Source organism: Diplotaxodon limnothrissa, linkage group LG10, assembly GCF_057381915.1.
Source record: "Diplotaxodon limnothrissa isolate DT_005_m linkage group LG10, D_limnothrissa_male_GT1.1, whole genome shotgun sequence".
Taxonomy (NCBI): Eukaryota; Metazoa; Chordata; class Actinopteri; order Cichliformes; family Cichlidae; genus Diplotaxodon; species Diplotaxodon limnothrissa.
Genome location: NC_140605.1, coordinates 18,893,725 through 18,913,845, shown reverse-complemented (window position 1 = coordinate 18,913,845; position 20,121 = coordinate 18,893,725). Strand labels below are relative to the sequence as shown.

At 40.9% G+C, this 20,121-nt stretch overlaps 1 protein-coding gene across 1 annotated transcript in view; it reads left to right on the top strand.

The window, feature by feature from the left end:
* Positions 1–1,929: 1,929 nt before the first annotated feature.
* frem2a (FRAS1 related extracellular matrix 2a) overlaps positions 1,930–20,121 on the top strand; it is a 69,233-nt gene continuing 51,041 nt past the window's right edge. Inside the window, exons 1-2 of the mRNA XM_085363817.1 lie at positions 1,930–6,913; positions 9,587–9,676. Of these exons, the coding sequence (XP_085219943.1) occupies positions 1,930–6,913; positions 9,587–9,676 (5,074 nt within the window). The remainder of the gene's footprint in view (positions 6,914–9,586; positions 9,677–20,121) is intronic.

The following is a 20,121-nucleotide window of genomic DNA, read 5'->3' as shown; positions in this document are numbered from 1 at the left end:
TGCCTTGTACTTTGAAAGAAACAAAGCAGAAGAAACCCTCTAATCACCTGGCATCTTCAACCTGGGTAGAGTCGAGAACAAAATGCAGTCACAAGCAGTTCTTCGACGGATCAGCTTTAGGTATAATGATTTTAACGACTCAAAGCTGTCAGATTTGCAAGTGTGGAACTTTTTAAATATTCATGTTCAAAACTTATAACCAGTATCAGAACAATCACAAAAACTTCAACTGGTTTACAGCAACTGTGAGATCTTGCCTCATAGTGACATTAGATAAATTATGAATGGGGCTGATGAAGATTGTCCCCTTGTTCGCTGACCTTGTTTTTCGTTAAGTGTACTCGTTCGTGCCAAAACAGAACTCCTGGCATGCTCATCTTTTATTAATGTCAAACATATATTTTTTCGTTGACCAGGACATTTGCCAGTGCGACGTCAAATATCGTTCCAAAAAAAGAAAATCAATAAAATAAATGCATAAATGTTAAAATCTTAGAAATCTGATCACATAAAAACAGTCTGCTAAGCAACTGGGGGAAGTGGGTGTATTCTCTCATGAATTAGCCTTGACAGATTTTCAAACAACCCCCCCTCACAGGTTCGCCAAGGTCTAGCACTAGATTCCCTCCAGTTCTAAGCAACAATTGCAATATTTCTTGCTCCATGCCACGGCAGCTGAATGCGTATTTCACGTCCCCGCGCTCCTGCTTATAGTTGGAATTTTGTTTATCGTATTACGGTCTATTCTGGACTGACAAGGACAGGGTCATTCGTTCTAATCAATGGGCAGTGGGTGGGGTTTTATTGTTGCTTTTTCTTGCATAAGGGAAGGTCGTCATCTTTCTGAGGTCCACACTGAGCTGCGTATTCCCTTCAAAATATAAAGCTAAATAAATAAATGGATGAAGGCATACATGAATAAGAAATGGGCAAAAAAATTCGTCCTCACCTTCTTCGTACTTTAACTTTTTGCAGAAAGCGAGGAGTTACTGCAGAGCAAGTGAGGGGAAACACAACAGGGGATTAATACGCCCAGCTACCAAATGACTAATGGAGATATCCCATTAAGTAGGGGATACAGCTCAAATCTTAAAATGTATTATTAATATTGGGGGCAGATGGCATACAACAGTGATCAATGGAATTAAGGGGTTGTCTGTAATTTCTTATAAAAGAAAAATAGGTTGCCGTATAGGAACACATAAATTATCTGTAGCCTGCATATGTCCCAGCAAATGTTCACTTAGTAAGATAACTAGTTTAAGGACTATAATTTTACATGCTCGTATGATGCGTACTTTTACAGCTTTCTCAAGTTAAAAACCAGAAGAATGACAACGTTGGTGGAGTTGAAATGACCTTTTCTGGCACACCGTGGAAAATAAACAATTATAAACTTGCCGTTTCTCTTAATTTCATCAGTGTCTGCATGTCCAAAGATTACATGATAATATTATCTGTGTTAGGCAGAGTGCTTAAAAAGAGGATTTTATTTAAACTCGTCTTTCCATTATGATCGTTCGGGGGGAGTAGTTCTACCAAGAGGACACGCTTGGTAATTAAGCTATAATCAATCCGTCTACTTCAGTTTATCGTCCAGTCTCCACCTCTCCGTGACTGTCAGCCGTACTGCCCATTAGCGATAGGGCTGAGCTAACAAGCCTTCAAAATCCTCCAATATGTGCAGAGATGGGCGGTGGCGCTTTACGCTGGGCTCTCAAGCGGCTGAAGTTAAAACTCCTGAGCGCTATTCTCTCGGAGTATGTCGAGGGTCCGCACGGATAGATGTACGGGAGTCACTGCGTGGGCACCCCGCTGACTCCCTATTGTTTTGGGATTTTTTTTATTTTGTTAAGTAAAACAGACATTTTGGAAAAACATTTTCTTTGTTACAGCAGCACCTTGGCAGAGCTCACATAACTGGTGAACATGTTGTCCTGTGGACTTCTCCTGTGTTTTTCCATAACAGGTATTGTCTTCGCGCAGTCCGACAGCTCTGGATTATTTTATGCACTGAGATCAGAACTGTCTGAGGACGCTATCTTGGTGGCCAACAACGGAATACGCGTGCCTTTCGGGAGGTCGGTTTTTATCGATCCAATCAATGATTTGGTCATTCAGACACAGCCCGGCGACCGGTGCAGCATCAACGTGCTCGATAATGATCCACTCTCGCAGAGACCGGGTCATCTGTCTCCCAAAAAGTTTCCCTGCGATTTTGGTCCAAATGATGTGACTTACTCCCACCACGGATCGAGAAGTCCGGCTAAAGACAGAGTGAGGATGCAGCTCAGGTATGACGCGCAAACCGAAACGGTCATTATTCCGTTTATGATGGAGGTTGAAGTAATGTTCACGCAGCTCGAGTTAATCACCAAAAACATGCCTCTGACTGTTGATAACCTCAAAGGGATCAGTAACCCTATTGATAAGAGGATTTTAGAGTTCACTTATGACAGAGAATCTCACAAATGCGAGGTGACATCCCAGTCCAGCAGCAGCGGCAGCAACTCGCTGCCTAGATACGGGAAACTCATCCATGGCGGTAAACTTTCTGCAATGATGGACTGTGATGAATTCACGCGAGCTGATATCCGCTATGAGCACACTTTTCAGCGCAAATCCCCCAACAGGGATTATGTCCCCATGGTTGTGGAGCTGCAGGATAAGGAAGGCAACCTAGTGAAACAGGAGTATTTTCATCTTATGATTCGCATCAAAGGGGGAGAGGAGAACACTCCCCCCAAACCCAGCTTTGTGTCCATGATGATGATGGAGGTCAGCCAGTTTGTCATGACCGCCCTCACCCCTGATATGCTTGCCGCTGAAGATGCCGAGTCAGACCCAGACAAGCTTATTTTCAATATTACTTCCCCCTTATCTTATGAGGAAGGCTATATAGTCAGCACTGATGACAGAAACCTCCCCATCACCTCCTTCTACCAGAGAGACTTGCGCGATCTTAAAATAGCTTATAAGCCCCCCTCCCTGGATTCAGACACTGAGAGGATTTTCCAGCTTGAATTTGAGGTGGTGGACACAGACGGGGCCATCTCGGACCCATTTGCTTTTATGATTGTTGTAAAGCCCATGAACACTCTGGCCCCTGTCGTGACACGCAACACAGGTCAGCTGCTGTATGAGGGGCAGTCTCGGCCTCTCTTCAGCGCTCACAACTTGGAGATCAGTGATGAGGACAACCTCGACTCTGTCAGAGTCACAGTGGTGGATGGGCTGCGCCACGGGGACCTCACAGTGCTGGGCTCTCACAGGAAATTCTTCACACCCGCAGACCTCGCAACAGGAGTTGTTGTGTACCAGCACGACGGGACTGACACATACAGCGACAACATTGTCTTCAAAATGACAGATGGGCAAAATGAAGTTGAATTTCTCTTTCCCATTACAATTGTTCCCACTGATGACGAGCCACCGATTATAAATGCCAACACCGGTTTGGTGCTGTTCAAAAATCAAATGATGCCCATATCTCCCCTCATGCTCAGCGCTGCTGATATTGATTCTGAGGACTCAACTATTAAATTCATCATTGTGCCTCCTTTTTCTTCTATTGGCACGCTGCTCCTAAGGCAGTCAGACGCCCCTGAGGACCCTTCCTCTTGGAAATTTAATGCTGAGGATGAAGTATATGAGAAAGAGGTGACAGAGTGGCTTCAGAAAGATATCACTGATGGGAGGTTGTTTTACAAGCACACAGGCCCTCACAACACAGATGCAATCACGGATCAGTTTGCATTCACAGTCCAGGATGACAACGACCCCCCTAATTTGTCAGAAGAGAGTGTGTTTATAATCCGAGTTTTACCTGTCGATGACGTACCCCCCGAGCTGGTCCCTGGCACCACCCTGCAAATGATTGTTCAGGAGTACAAACCTACTCACTTTAGCAAAGAAGTTCTGCACTATACTGATTTGGACTCTGAGGACCGTGACCTCAAGTATACAGTCATCCAGTCCCCCACAGATACAGATGAAAATAACCCTGTTGTGTTCGGTTCTTTGGTTCTGACAGACCACTCCGCCACTGAAGTAACAGAGTTCACACAAGCTCAAATTAACCACCATAAGGTCTCCTACGAGCCCCCAGATGTTGAGCTTGGAATCACAGCCCACGTTGTGCAGTTTCGTTATACTGTTGAAGACACAGCTGGAAACAGTGTAGAAGGGGCTTTCACCATCTATCTCCAGTCTGTTAACAACAAACCTCCTCAGATCACAAACACCGGCTTTACTGTGCTTGAACGGGGCATACATATCATCACAATCGCTGAACTAGATGCTACAGACCCCGACACTGAGAGTGAGCAAATAACCTTTACTCTGAGTCAGCCTCCTAAGCATGGTCAGATCCAGGTTGCATTCATTGACCTGGAAAAAAAGGGAGTTTTTAGACTTGAGGATATCTCAGAGGGAAAGTTATTGTATATTCAAAGTGGAGAAGAGACAGTAAACGATGAATTTCAGCTGGATGTCAGTGATGGAATTCATATTGTGACCGTGACGGTCAAAGTTAATGTAAAGCCTGTCGATGATGAATCTCCAACCATCAGCTTGCCTGCAGGAACAATCGGGTCTCATATGGAGGTGCTGGAAAACGGAGCCACAGAAATAACAACTAATGTGATTCAAGGTCGTGATGATGACACAGATGACCTTCGGCTGACTTTTATTGTGGAAGATCCTCCCCTTATGGGTGAAATATTAGTTAAAGGAGTCCCAACCACAAAGTTTACTCAGGCTGACATAATTAACGGTGCAGTTGTCTATGCACACACTGGTGGTGAGATAGGTCTCACCTCTCAACAGGATGGCTTCAATTTGACTCTTAGTGACATGTCTGATGATTGGGCAGTAGGTGGCAATAAGGTCACCGGAGTCCATGTTCAGGTCACCATCCTTCCTGTTGACAGTCAAGCCCCTGAGGTCAGAGTTGGTATTCAGTTCAGTGTCATTGAAGGAGAAAAATATGCCATTGGCCCTCAGCACTTGAACGCTGATGATAACGACACTCCAACTGATGATATCCTTTGCACTATCATTGTGCAGCCCACTGCCGGCTATGTGGAGAATATATCCCCCGTTCCAGGCTCAGAGAAGTCCAGGTCAGGAACAGCTATCAGTGCTTTTACCATCAGAGACATCAGGGAGGGAAATATCTACTACGTGCAGAGCATTCACAAGGGAGTCGAGCCAGTAGATGATAGATTCATATTTAGGTGCTCTGATGGTATAAATTTCTCAGAGAACCATTTCTTCCCAATTGTTATCATCCCAGCGAATGATGAAAAACCTGAGATTTACTTGAGAGAGATAGTTTTGATGGAGGGGATGAACATCGCCATCGACTCACAAATTCTGAATGGAGCTGATGCCGATATCCCATCTGAGGAGCTGGTGTTTATGATTTCCAAACCTCCCAAACATGGTGCAATTTTAAACCAGCTAGCCACAGGCCCCATTTTGGTGACTAATTTCACTTTAGAGCAGATTAGAGAGGCGTCAAGTATTATTTATGAGCACGATGACTCAGAGACAATCGAGGACAGCTTTGATGTCATTCTGACTGATGGGAAGTACTTGGTTCAAAAAACAGCCATGGTTATGATCATCGCTGTTGATGATGAAACCCCCAGAATGCTCATTAATAATGGTCTAGAGGTGGAAATTGGGGAGACCAAAGAAATCAGCAACAAAGTGCTCAAAGCGACAGATTTAGATTCAGATGACAGTACACTTACATATATTATCCGGTTTGGGCCTGGTCAGGGTCTGTTGCAGAGAAAAACCCCATCGGGGTCTCTGGAAAACATCACGCTGGGCATGAATTTCACGCAAGTTGAAATTGATGCAGGGCTCGTAGTTTACACGCACAGTGGACAGGAGGGCGTTCGAGACATGGTCAAATTTGATGTCACTGACGGGTTAAACCCACTAATTGATCGTTATTTCTACATCACAGTGGACAGCATTGACATGGTCTTCCCTGATGTGGTCAGTAAAGGTGTTTCTCTGAGAGAAGGTGGCAGGGTGACTCTGACCACTGATCTCCTAAGTACCACTGACCTCAACAGTCCTGATGAGAACTTGGCTTTCACTGTCACAAGGGCCCCTGTTAGAGGCCACTTAGAGTGCACAGACACTCCTGGGATTCCCATTGTGTCTTTTACCCAGCTCCAACTGGCTGGCAGTAAGATTTACTACATTCATACCTCAGACGATGAGGTGAAAATGGACAGTTTTGAGTTTGAAGTCACTGATGGCTACAATCCCGTTTTCAGAACATTCAGAATCTCGATTGTGGACGTCGATAACAAAAAACCTGTTGTGACTGTAAATGATCTAGTTGTCACAGAAGGGCAGCTTAAGCTGATAACACCTTTTGAGCTCACGGCTGAAGACCAGGATACAGCCGAGAAGCTGATCAAATTTACGATCATCCAGCTTCCTGTTCATGGCAAATTGCGCTACAACGAGTCCACACCTATCAGCAGCTTCACAAAACAAGACCTCAATGAAAACCTCATCAGCTACAAGCACGACGGAACTGAATCATCAGAGGACTCGCTCTCCTTTACTGTCACCGATGGCACACACACTGACTTTTATGTTTTCCCCAACACTGTTTTTGAGACTAGGCGCCCTCAAACTCTCAAGATTACTATCGTGGGAGTCGACAATGGCATCCCCCAAATTGTTGTAAACAAAGGTGCGCCCACTTTGAAGATTTTGGCCACGGGTCACCTGGGGTTCCCCATCAGCTCCAAGGCGCTGAAGGCAGAGGACAGAGACAGCAGTCCGGCCTCGCTGCTGTTCCACATCACCACCCAGCCAAAACATGGTTACATCATTCATCTCGGGCACGGCAACAACTCCATCAACACCTTCAGTCAAGGTAAGCTTTGAACAAAACACCTACCAGCTCTATAATGTGTCAGCATGAATATTGAATGTGGAGGAAATAATCAAACAGCACTGATTTTGTTTAGTAATCAGTCAGATCTAATAACCAGAATGCTCATTCCACTCTATGAGAAAAGTCTATCAGTTATTATTTTTTGCAAGAAAAATTACCTCTGCATGCCTGTCCTTGAAAATGTAATCATATATGTTTAAATACAAGATCGTCCTGAGAAGCAAAGTGTTAGACATCAAAATTCGTTGCAAATGTGTAAGTTTTGATTAATTTTTCCAGCCCACCAAAGACTTTAATTTATGGAGTAATAATTATTCAAACGTGTGACAAGTACAGGCCTGGGAATTTCAATAGTTAATTTGTGCGCCTGATTTAGATGTGCCTTGCTCATCAAATCATAATTAGCAGAGCAAAGTTAGAGGCTGATGTTTCGCACAAATGTCTTGTAGACAGTTAGGGATGAATAATTTATTATTTCTGCATCTCTGGGGAAATGTTCACATCTGATGTTCTCTACAGTGGTCTGTTAAATGAAGCAGGACAGAAGTAGGGGGATCGTGTGAAAAGGTCAGCGCGGAGCTTCGAGTGACAGGATGGCATTTGAGTTGCAGCACATTCTGATAGTTTGACCAGGGTCAAGTCAATTTGAAAGAATTTGTTGAAACGCAGAGAGCTCTCACCAAAATGCATTTTTACACCAACACGCAGAGCACACTGTGCCGCTTTAAATGTTTGAACACATTTCTTTTGCATTTGTGCACATTCGGTGACTGATATTACAGGCGGGGATTCAAGACAACAATGTCGTTGATTGAGGTTCAAAGCGATGCAATCAATGCCGTATTTCATATCACGCTGAGGCAATTAGAGCAACAAGTAAGGAAATCCACCTGCTTATGACACAGCTTGGCTTAAGCTCATACGTGGTGTGAGAACACAGTGCCAAAAAAAAAAGCAGCACTTGAGCCTGCAGGAGATGGACACTTCTGACAACCACTGTGAGGATTGCAGTCGTTGGAAAAAAATAAAGGGCATAGATGAGACAAGAGTGCAGTGGGGATGAGAAACAAAGGGCAGTAGAGGGGCAAGAGAGAGCAAGTAAAGTGGAGGAGAGTGCAAAAGAGGCAAGAGAAGAGGAGGGGTGGGGGATGTGTGGGTGACATGAGAGAAATAACGAATGAGGGAAGGGGGGAGCAAACAGGCTCGTCAGAAGAATCAGTCAGGTGAAAGAGACAATCCCTCGCTCTTTATTTACTCATCCTATTTCCAGGGCACATCCCGTGAGGCTTTCTTTTTAAATATTTAATGAACAATGTGCCCCTAGTTCACAGTGTTGACTTTGTATTTGTAAGGCCCTCAGGTTCAAGTATGTGCCACAGAGAGGATCCTTCTCAGGCTGCACCTCCCGTTCGATTAGATTCGACACTCAATAATCTGAAAAACATGAGCAGCAATCTGGAAGCGAACAAAGTCTTTGCATCACATGAAAGGTATATTTTTTGTCACCTTTCATGTTCGGCACAAGAGAAGCAGACTTAAGCTTCGTCCCAGGCAGGAGTCGGGGGTTTATACTTTTATGAACCTCCTTCCTCTGACATCTATTATTAAAGGAGGTGGTTTGAAGGGGCAAAGCCCTTTCACAGTCTTGATGATTTTTCTGTACTGTAATGGGTGTTTGCAGAGACTGGTGGGAAAAAGAAATGTAGGCAGAGCCCTGTAATTCAGAAAAGTTGGAAAAACAGGTGTGTCTGTGTGCCTGCTGAAACTCCTGGTTTTAACATTCTTGCCTTGTCTGTCATTAAAAAAGATCCACTGTCACCTGGTTTTCAGCGCTGATGAAACACCGAGTTGGCCGTTTCTGGGTTTAAATGTATTCTGTTGCTTTAGCTTGAGCTCTTTTGGATTTGAGGTTGCGGCCTTATCGTCCTGGATTACGGATGCATGACTTTCAGAATGCTTTCTCTGGTGGAAAATTGTTCATGCTGAGTACTGATAAGGAACTGAATCAGTGTGATACTAGAGACCTGCTGTTACTGTAGCTGATATAGTACTGGAGCGGGACAGCTTCCATCTTTAAGCAATTATTTGACAGAGAGAGTGTTTGAACAAGCCATAATGCAACTTCAAAGTGTGTTTGAGGCTATTTCTGTAGTCAGCATGAAACACAACATGAAGGGCCTTTTTTTACACTCTTAAAATGCAAATTTTATTTACTAAATATGTATTTTAAAAAAAAATCTTGACAAGGACAGATCTCTGCACGATGAAATTAGTACTTTTGGCCATCACCTTGCTTTAAGTTGGAGCAAACTGATATTGTTTATCGTGCATCGTCTCACATTCACTTCACAGCGCAAGACATGACTTTAAAATGGAAAGCAGGCTACAGTGGCACTCATTTGCATTCTATAATTACTTATATTTTTTAAAAAAAATTCTGTTTGCTTATCATCTTGATTTTTGTTTTTTGCCCTTTGTTGGATTTCAGGTGACTGAGTTTTATTCTGTTTGCACAAACTTTCAGTTCACTGTGCTTTTATTTCCAGATCTAATTTTCACACCTGATTTGACACTTCAAAGTTTCACGAAAGAAAAATTCATAAAAAGAAAATATATATTTTTTAAAAAACTAAAGTTACTTTTCTGTTGCAGCCGATATCGATGGCCTGAGCGTCTGCTATGTGTTGCGGAGTGGAGAAAACGCTACGTCTGATGTCTTCCATTTCTCTGTTGAGGATAATGGTAAGAGTTCACCTTCTTTTATATTTGCATTTATTTGTCTGTCAGTATTACTCCTCTTTGCTCTGAGTTTCTACAATAGCTGTCCGGCTAAAAAAAACAAACAAAAAAAAAACTACTTAACCATTCAGTATTTCAGAATTGAGATCTACAAGTCACCTGTCAAGCATTTTTATTCTAACCCAGACTGAGATCAGTTATATAATTTTGCAAATTGTTCCCAGCAGATTTTATAAACAGATCAGTGAAGTTTATTTTTGCTTTGATTGCATTTGATTCAGGATTTGCCCATAAAATAATCTGCCATTCAGAGCGGCCTCGTAGAATATCAATTCTGACAAATCTGCATAGGCCAGCAGAGGTGTTCAGCCTGTAACTGTGTACTGCTGCATTCTGTTAACTTACCAGGGAACTGATTAGATGTCCAGGGTCACTGGAGATAGAAAACTCTTTGTGGTGTGAAGATCATTTTTACAGTTCATCGAGTTAATGAGACTGACTGTGTAATTTGTAAATATGACAGGATATGCCAAGCAGTATTAGTGCATATTTTATCTTGAATGCAAGAAAATTTCTCATGAGTTTTTTGACAGAACAGAAGATTAACAATGTGTATTTAAAATAAACACTGACATAAGGTGGTTTCATGCAGAGTCTCCGTTTATGTACAGTTTTTATAAAGCGATGAACATTTTAGTTTGAAGAAATAACTGCTTGCTTTTATTTTACATGTGACGACATTGGCAAATATTACCTCCTTTCTATTTTGGTTCAAACCAACATTACATGCATAATAACTGCCAATTGGGGCCCAATTTGCACATGAAATTAACACGTACAATTCACCATATCTTATGCTATATGCATCTCTCCAATGTGCATTAATTTAGCATCCTTTTATGAAGGCAGCTGCTAATTAAGTAATCAGCAGATGCCAAAAATCTCAGTGAGGGAGGAAGAGCTTAAGATGCAGTTGAATTTATTTAAGACTAAATCTAAGAAGAAACCTCATAATACTGAGTATATATGCTCATTATTGAATAAAAATTTGCACAGGAAAAAATATTTGAAAATGTGCTCTGCATGAAAAAACTGCTGCAGAAACATACACGAGTAGAATCATTCCAAACAATCCCTCTAAGTGGGATATATTGAAAATACCAAAATTTATGCAAAAGATTTGCAGTCCCCGTCTTGTTTGAAGCATTTTCTTCTTCTTTTTTTATGTCTTCAAATACAATATACATGTGTGTGTGTGAATGAAAGAGAGTGAGGTTTAACAGCACAGCTGCAAGGAGTACAGGTAATGCATGTGGAAGAGTTTAAATATCTTGGGTCAGCCAGACAAAGCAACAGACAATGCACATGAGGGGTGAAGAAGAGAGTGCAGGAGGGGTGGAGTGAGTGGAAACGAGTGTCAGGGCTGATTTGTTACAGAAAGATAGCAGCAAGAGTGAAAGGGAAGGTTTACAAGATGGTAGCAAGACCTGCTATGATGTATGGTTTGGAAACGGTGGTGGTGACAAAAAGACAGGAGGCTCAGCTAGAGATGGGTGAGTTTAAGATGCTGAGGTTTTCATTGGGGGTGACCAGAATAGACAGGATCAGAAATGAGTGGATAGCTCAGGTTGGCTGCTTTGGAGACAAAGTTAGAGAGGTAAGGCTGGGATTGTTTGGACATATGGAAAGGAGGGATAGTGGGCTTACTGGACAAAGGATGCTAAAGATGGAGCTACCCGGCAGGAGGAAAAGAGAAAAATCACAGAGAAGGATGTAGAGAAGCAGGATATGCAGAAGGTTGTGTGTCAAAGGAGGATTCTTATGATAGGGTGAGATGGAGGCAGAGGAGCTGCTCTGGTGAGCCCTAAAGTTCAAAGTTACGTATCACTACAACCAAAATAAAGGGGTCTGTAAAGCAAAGCAGTATGTTAATAAATAAATAAGAACATGGGATGGTGGAGTCCTATCATAAAATATAATGCAAACTTTCTTCAGCAGCTGTCTTCACGATGTGATCATAGTGTGGTTTAAGCTGTTTTAAAACAGTCAGATAACTGGACTACAAGTTTAGTCATTGTTGGCTTTGTTTCTTTACATCTGTCTTCTTTAAATAATGCAATGCACTGATCACCTTGTCTTGTACCGAGACACATAATTGAGGTTAACGTACAGTATTACAAATACAGCACCAATTTTGTGTAAGTGATGTAGTTTCTGTTGCAGTGGCCATTTCATTTCATTTTATTACAAATCTACAGATTTTTTAAAACACTAGTTTTACGCTGAGCTTATAAAAAGTTAAAAAGTTTTCCTGGAGCAGAACTCATCCATCCAGAATAAATCAACACAACGCCCTGCTTTTAATGTACAGTACACACACACACACACACACACACACACACACACACACACACACACACACACACACACACACACACACACACACACACACACAGGTGTATCTGTTTTATATTAACACATTTGAAACAAGGTGCAGCTGACACCACCGCTCAGTCCATCTGTTCATTTTCCTCCTCTATGATCAGGCACGACAATACAACACAATACATTAAAGACTACTCACTCATGTAGCGTCTTTAAAGATTACCAACACAGCTTCTCTGTGAATTACAAGATTATGTACAAGAGTATGTATCATTGAGGACTGAGTTAATACAGTACTGTGCAAAAATCTTAAACCTCCTTCATTTCTTCATATTTTACTAGAAAAATTGGAAACCAGGTGCAGCAATTTAAGCATGTGAAAACATGCCGTACATGAAAAAACAGTATATAATACAAAACTAGAGCACATCTCTAATGAACTTTAAAGTCAATATTTAATATGACAAGCTTTATTCTTCAGTACAGCCTGAACTCTCTTAGATCAGCTTTCTTTACTTTCTTTTAGTCTTCAGGAATAGCTCTGCAGGCTTCATGAAGGACATTCAGAGCTCTTCTTTGGGTGGGCCAAGCTCTGAGGAGGCCATTACTTATAAACCCCAACACACTGCCAGAGCTTTTACTGCATTGACAGCATGTCTGGAAACATGTTGAAAAATTAGGCTGTTGCCAATCATATTTCAAATGGTTATCATAAATACAGTGGTGTGAAAAAGTGTTTGCCCCCTTCCTGATTTCCTATTTTTTGTGTGTTTGTGACACTTAAATGTTTCAGATCAAACAAATTTAAATATTAGACAGAGATTACACAAGTAAACACAAAATGCAGTTTCTAAATGAAGGTGTTTATTATTAAGGGGAAACAAATCCAAACCTACATGGCCCTGTGTGAATAAATACCCCCCCAAACCTAATAACAGGTAGGCCCATGTACCTGAAACATAAGAACATAAGAACTTAACATAAGAACTTAACTGAAATCAAGCGTTTGTGATCACTGGCAATGAGACTTTAAAGCCCTGTGGAGGAATTTTGACTCACTCATCTTTGCAGAATTGTTGTATTTCAGCCACACTGGAGCATTTTCGAGCCTGAACTGCCTTTTTAAAGTCCTGCCACAGCATCTCAATTGGATTCAGGTCAATCCTCCTGATTAGGCCACTCCAAAGTCTTCATCTTTCTTTGGCAATTCTTGCTGGTGTGTTTTGGATTATTGTCTTGATGCAGAATCCAAGTGCTCTTCACCTTGAGGTCACGCCTCAGTTTTGCTAGAAACTGAGGCGAGCCTTTATGTTCCTTTTGGTCACCATTGGAACTCTGCCATGCAGGCCGCTTTTGCCCACTCTTTTTCTTATGGTGGGGTCATGAACACTGACCTTAACTGAGGCAAGTGACCAAAGCGGATGGGTCTTTTGTGACCTCTTAGATGAGCCATCGCTGTGCTATAGAGTAATTTTGTTTTTCTTAGGACATTCAGAGGTGGATTTGTTTTGGATCATTGTCCTGCTGCAGAACCCAAGTCATGACCTCAACCTGAAGGTTGAGCTGACTCTCACTGTGGTTCGCTGGAGTCCCAAAGTTTTAGAAATGGTTTTATAGCCTTTTCCTTGGATCGCGGCATGATGTCTGGCTTTTGAGGGTCTTTCGGTCTTTTCCTCTCTGCCAGGCAGGTCCCATTTAAGGGATTTCTTGGTTAAGAACAGGTGTGGCAATAATCAGACATAGGTGTGTCTAGAGAAATTGATTTCAGCTTTTCAAAGATGTGATACACCACAGTTAATTGACGTTTTGTGTTTACTTGTGTTATCTTTTTCTAAATTTTAATTTTGTTTGATGATCCAAAACATTGAAGTGTGACAAACATGTATAAAAATGGGAAATCAGGAAGGGGGCAAACACTTTTTCACACTACATATCAATTTTGACTAAACACCCCTGGTTAAAATGCAACCCTCGATCATGACAGAGATTCCACTGTGTCGTATGCAGACACTCACTGCTGTACCTCTCTTCTGTCCTCTTCTAAACACACTGATGAACATTTAAGAATGACTTCTTGACAACCAACCTTTCACTAAGACCACAGATTTCTGAAGAGCCTTCACTGAACAGTAGACCAATCAATCAAAGGATCTGATGCATCTCTCAGATCCTGTTTTGTCACATTTTATTTCCTGTTAAGGACATGGCTTTCACATACTGTTCATCTGCAATAGATGATTTTATTTTTATTTTTGATCTGCCACTTCTTTTGTCCAGCTTTTAGTTTTCTCAATCTTTTATGGACAGACCCTACACCATGCTGAGATATGCCGTTTGCACCTAATGGCTCTTTGGGAATCACCTTGTTGGTGAAAAATACAATTTTATTCCTGTCAAATGGTGTTATCTTTGCAAGAAAAGGAAATGGGAACAAATTATGTGTTTTTGTGACAGGCTGCTAGTAACAAAGTGCTTAAAGACACATTTTCAAATTGTTTGTTTGCAAAGTTGTCTGTTATGTGTAGACACAACATTGGTTCAGCCCTTGTCTTATGTACCTTTTTTGTGCTTGATTGATTCACAGATCAGTGTTAACAAAAAGAAAAACACTCCTGGAGTGGACTAAAAATGAAAGCAGCATATATCCAAAGAAAAACCTTCAGAAAGGAGACTAAAATTACAGGAAGCGCTGGAAGCAAAGTATAAAGAAATAAGGGATGGCTTAAGTCATTTGCACAGTACTATATAATGTCTTTTTTAAATATATCACATTTGGCCAAACATATATTCTTTGGTTGAATAAATTATAACAGTCCTGTTCATACAATCTGCAAAACAACTCAAGAACGAATTCCTGCATCGTACATTTTTGGACTAACTACATGAACTATTGGTTTTGGGAATTCCATTCAGGCCCCATTTTTCAGTCTTTTTCATACTCTGGTTCTAATGCACTTTAAAGAAAGTGCTAATGCGTAAAAGAGTAACAGTTCCTTTATGCACATAAAAGCAAAAACATTGACTAATTGATTGTCCATGCTCCTGTTCTTAGAGCTTTTTTTTTCTTTGCCTCTGCTCTCGACTACATTCTTGTTTAACTAAAAAGGCTTTAGGCTTTTAAAAGAAACACTACTTGAAGTACATGACTGCACATCATCATTGGTCCATAAGTTTGTGGAGCCACTTGGTCTTCCTTCCTCCCCTGGAGTGTTGGTGTTATTGCAAACTGATTCCAGATATAGAATTTAAGAAGTAAGGACAAATATATTTAAAAGCCTAAAGGTAACAAGTTTAAAATATTTTAGCATTACGTTCTTATTATGTAAATGCACGTGTAAGCAAATCTTTCCTTATGTTATAAAGGTATGTTAAGACACTCTTCCAGTCGTGTACTGGTACATGTACACGCTCATGCAGACAATGACGCAGAGCAGAGAACAGAGGGGTAGCCGTAGGCAAAGGGGCGTCCAGGCCTCCAGCACAAAGAGGTGTTTGATATTTAAGAGCTCAGGCAACATTGCGGGTAATGAGAGCCTTGGGCGTCTGAGCGGGGCAGAGCTCCAAGGCAAGCACTGGTAATTGTGTGGCCCCGTTACAGGCTCATCTAGAGGAGAAGAGTGGCAGGAAGAACCTTCTGTCACAGATTAAGACAAGTTAGGACAGCTGCACTTAACTGCAATGGGCTGGAACACAACTTGTTTCCCAGGCTTCTCTTTGCAGCAAGTTAATAATAGAGCAGCAGAAAACAACAGAGATTACTAGTCATGCAAATCTGAAATACAGTACAGAAGGTAACAATGGCTTCAATTATCAATTAAATAATTCATCATAGAGGTATAAAATATTATTTAAAAAACAAAGGCAGAAATACATATTACAGAAGCTAGAGATCAAACATTTAGGGGGACTTTGCTTAAAAAGATCCTGTGATGATCATAGCAGTTGTTGATGTGGATATTATTAGTTTCCTATTTTTTTTACTTTTAAAAGCTAACTGAAAGCACTACGTTTCTTAGATTTCACTCTAGTAGCATGCGTGATTAAAGATACGTCTGTAATATGTGGTCCCCTTGTAAGACACAATGTAGGTGAATAAAATTGAGTTTTGGGTGCACCAAAACAAACATACAAAATGAATATCAGCATGTAATATTATTTTTTCATGAGCAATAGTGCAGTTGATGGTTTTAATTAAAGGTATAACACTGAAACTATGCTGGCATAGTTGTTATTTGAGGTCTTTGTGGTCTTCAGAGTATTCACAGTTGCTAAAACGTTGTACCTAAAAAGATGGTACTGTTAAATTTTTAAATCTCTTAACACTAGAACTAAAATTTGATTCAGCTGCAGCGGGTAGCAGCAGCACCAGTGGATGTCTCAAAATCTCAGGTTAAAAAACCTAAAAACAAAGGAAGAAAAACTGCCCGTGATCCTGGCTTTTCTCTATTTGTTTCTCCACCCTAATGTAAATGAGACTGAATGTTACGATAGGCCCCTTTCACCCCTCTACCCCCCACCTGCACATGAGGAGCTCAGACACACGGCTGCTTTATCTAAAGTATAAGTACAATATATCCACTTAAAGCGCTCCCTGCTGCTTTGATAGTCCTATTTTAGTCACATTTCACGGCGCACAGTCCGCATTAAATGTAGTTCTGAGTCCTCAAGCATTCGTCTTATTCATGGCAAAATACTTTGCGTGCAACTTTTCCTTTCCTAGCGTTAGAAGACTAATTATCACCATATATACTGCAAGGTCACATTTCTTTATCATCAGTTTTTGTTTGCGCGTGATGTATGATTGGTTGTGGCTCTGTGGGCCCACTTTGAGGTTTTTTTTCTAATCTCTTCAAAAGGCCTTTTTTCATAAAAGGAGTGCCAACTTTTAAGATGAAATGACCTCCTTGGTTTGTCCTCTTCGCTACTGAATGATAAGCATTGCAAATTATTTATGTACATACAGATTTTCTTTCCAATGGATGAAAGAAATTGTTATTGAAAAAGAACAGAGTCCATTTTTAAATAACATCTTTAATAACTTTTACCGGTGGAATAATGACTCATAATGGCTCAGAAATCTGTAGTCATCTATGAGCACAGGGAGCGTTTGCATTTGTTTGCATAATAAACTCATGTAGTATTCGTACTGTATTTTCCCGCTCTTCTGTGAGCTTTGAAAGTTCAGATTGACTTGAAGGCACCTGGAAAACAATTAGAGGGTTGAACCGGCTGTCACCATGGACACAAATGGACCAGCTTAATCCTTTGACCTTTTCTCTGTTGTTTGCCTTTTTTTCTGTTGTTGTTAAAGCAATGTGTACTGATCAGGGCAGAATGGCAAGGTGATATATCAGCATGCTCCACAGACATGCACACACTAGCACACACACTAAAGCATCCCCTGGCTTTAGTAGAGGATTCTCTTCATCTGTCTGCATTCAAGAATTTACTGTCACTCTTCTCCCAGGGCCCGGCTCTCCTATCTTTATCCTCTTCATCTCCTCTTCTCACACTGTCACTATTAGATCTGTGCTCAATGTGTTTCATTCATTTTCAATTCTTTTACACAGCTCGGCATCTGTGTTCATTATATATTTTGTTCTGTAGTGTTATTTTTGACTGTCTCCCCATCATTGTCCTTCTTTCCTCCCGAGGTACGAGCTTACCTCCCTGTCTCGTCGAGTGAAATTTTAAAAAGGTGTTGCGGTTTATTGTGATGAGCGTCGAGGCTGTCCTAGGCATCAGGATTCGGTTTTACTGTCTAACCCTCGCTGTTTTTTGCCGCCGTCTGTCCCCGCCTGCTGTGTGGATGTCAACGTGCTGATGGCTCTTTCTGTTGTAGGATTACGGCACATTGCGCAGCGTCGCTTGTGATGATCTGCATCTCATTAGAACCTTGAAACGAGAGCATTCGATTTTGAGAGATGTGTAGGGGGTTTTCAGCATATTCATCATCTTTGATTCTGTGTTTGTCCATGCTGACAGCTGATGCTTGACATGTAATTCAAACACTGAAACGCGGCTAAACATCCTCGAATCTCTGGAGTAAACTTTTTTTTTTCTTGTCATGTAAACATTTCCATTTATATGAATACATTATTTTGCTTCCAGTTATCAGCACTGGATCTTATTCATTTTTAGTGACTTAGTTGCCTTTTTTAAACACATTTCACTCTTTTGTTTCTTCGCAGTTTCTCCAATTTTCACCCTGTCCTTCTTCTGTCATATAAGGGTGTGATTCACACTGTACAAAGTACAATTAGAAGAAAATTACCATTCCAGCTCACCAAACTGTTTTCTATCTTTTAATGCATCTTAATGAAGCTTTAATTTGTTGTTAAAATTAATAAGCGTCTCATCTTAATGTGAAAATGAGAGCTTTTCTGATCCCTTATTCATTATTTATTAAATCGCTCAGATTCAAAAAATTAAATAAATCCAGCTTTTTAATGTGAGGCATCTTGTGATGTTTATCTTGAAAGGTGCTATACAAATACAATTTTACTTCCTTACATCTAAAAGTAAACATTATTCATAATCATTGTATTGGCTGAAATACAAATGAGGATTTACTGACAGAATAAAATTTTGTTTGAAGGAGGCTGAGGAGATGATGGAAGGAAATGAGAGCAGAAGGAAAAAAAAAAAGAAGAAACCAGAGCTTTCAGTAGCTAGTTTATCATCTCTGCTGAGGCACAGTTTGCTCTCAGGAGTGCCAGTAACTGTCCTGCGATACATTAAACTCATCTTTCTGTTAAATATTACATTGGAGGAATGGGGAGATGTATGCTGAAGCTGGATTGATATGCATGCTAGAGTTCCTTTTTTGTGATGAGCACTAAAAGATCCTGCAGGAGAATGAATGCTTTTAAATGTCATCATTCATAAAAAAAATAAAAATAAAAAATAAAAGCCCAGAATGTATACATACACTGCAGTCACTTACACATACAATCAAGTGAAAAAGAAGCTACACCATTTTTCAAATCTAAAGTTCTATGTATCAGGACAGAATGAAAAATCAATTGTTCCTTTCTAGGTTGTAAACACTACATAAAATATTATACAGTGTCATTATTTATTTAACAAAAAATAAGCCAAAAAGCAGAAGCAGTGTCTGGAAAAAGTAAATATAACCCACGATTCAAAAGCTTGAAAAACAAGAAGTGATGATTCGAGACTTTACCAGTGTCTCACATCATTGCAGAGTATAATTTTGACCCATTCTTCTTTACAGCATTGCTTCAGTTTGTTGAGGTTTGCAGGCATTTATGTATGCACGGCTCTCCTGCCACTGCATTTCGATCATGTTGAGGTCTGGACTTTGACTGGGTCACTGCAACATCTTTATCCTTTTCTTTTTCAGCCATTCTGTTGTCGAGTTGCTGCTGTGCTCGGGATCATTTTCCTGTGCCACGACACAGTCTTGTCAACCTTTAACTGTCAAACAGATGGTCTCACATTTGTCTCTAGAATACTTTGGTATACAGGGGAGGTCATGGTCGACTCAATGATTGCAAACAAAACAGCCCAGCCCAGATTATCAGTCCTCTACGGCTGTGATGGACAGTGAGGATGAGATGTTTGTGTTCATATACTTTGTTTAGTTTTCACTGGACATTGCACTGGGCAGTATGGCCAGACATCTTTACACTAGCCTTATCTGTCCAAAGGACATTGTTCCAGAACTATTTTGGTTTGCTCTGATGCAACATTGCAAACCTAATCTGTGCTGCCTCGTTGTTTTTAGAGACCTGGCAAACCTTCAAAACTAGTCAAAACTCTTGTCTTTTTCTAATTGTACTCTTATGCTAACTGAAGCCTGTAGAGCAGGGGTGGGCAACTCCAGGCCTCGAGGGCCGGTGTCCCTGCAGGTTTTAGATGCCTCCTTGAACCAACACAGCTGATTTAAATGGCTAAATAGCTCCTAAACATGCCCTGAAGTTCTCCAGAGGCTTGGTAACAAACTAATCATGTGATTCAGGTGTGTTGACCCAAGGTGAGATCTAAAACCTGCAGGACTCGAGGCCTGGAATTGCCCACCCCTGCTGTAGAGTCTTAAA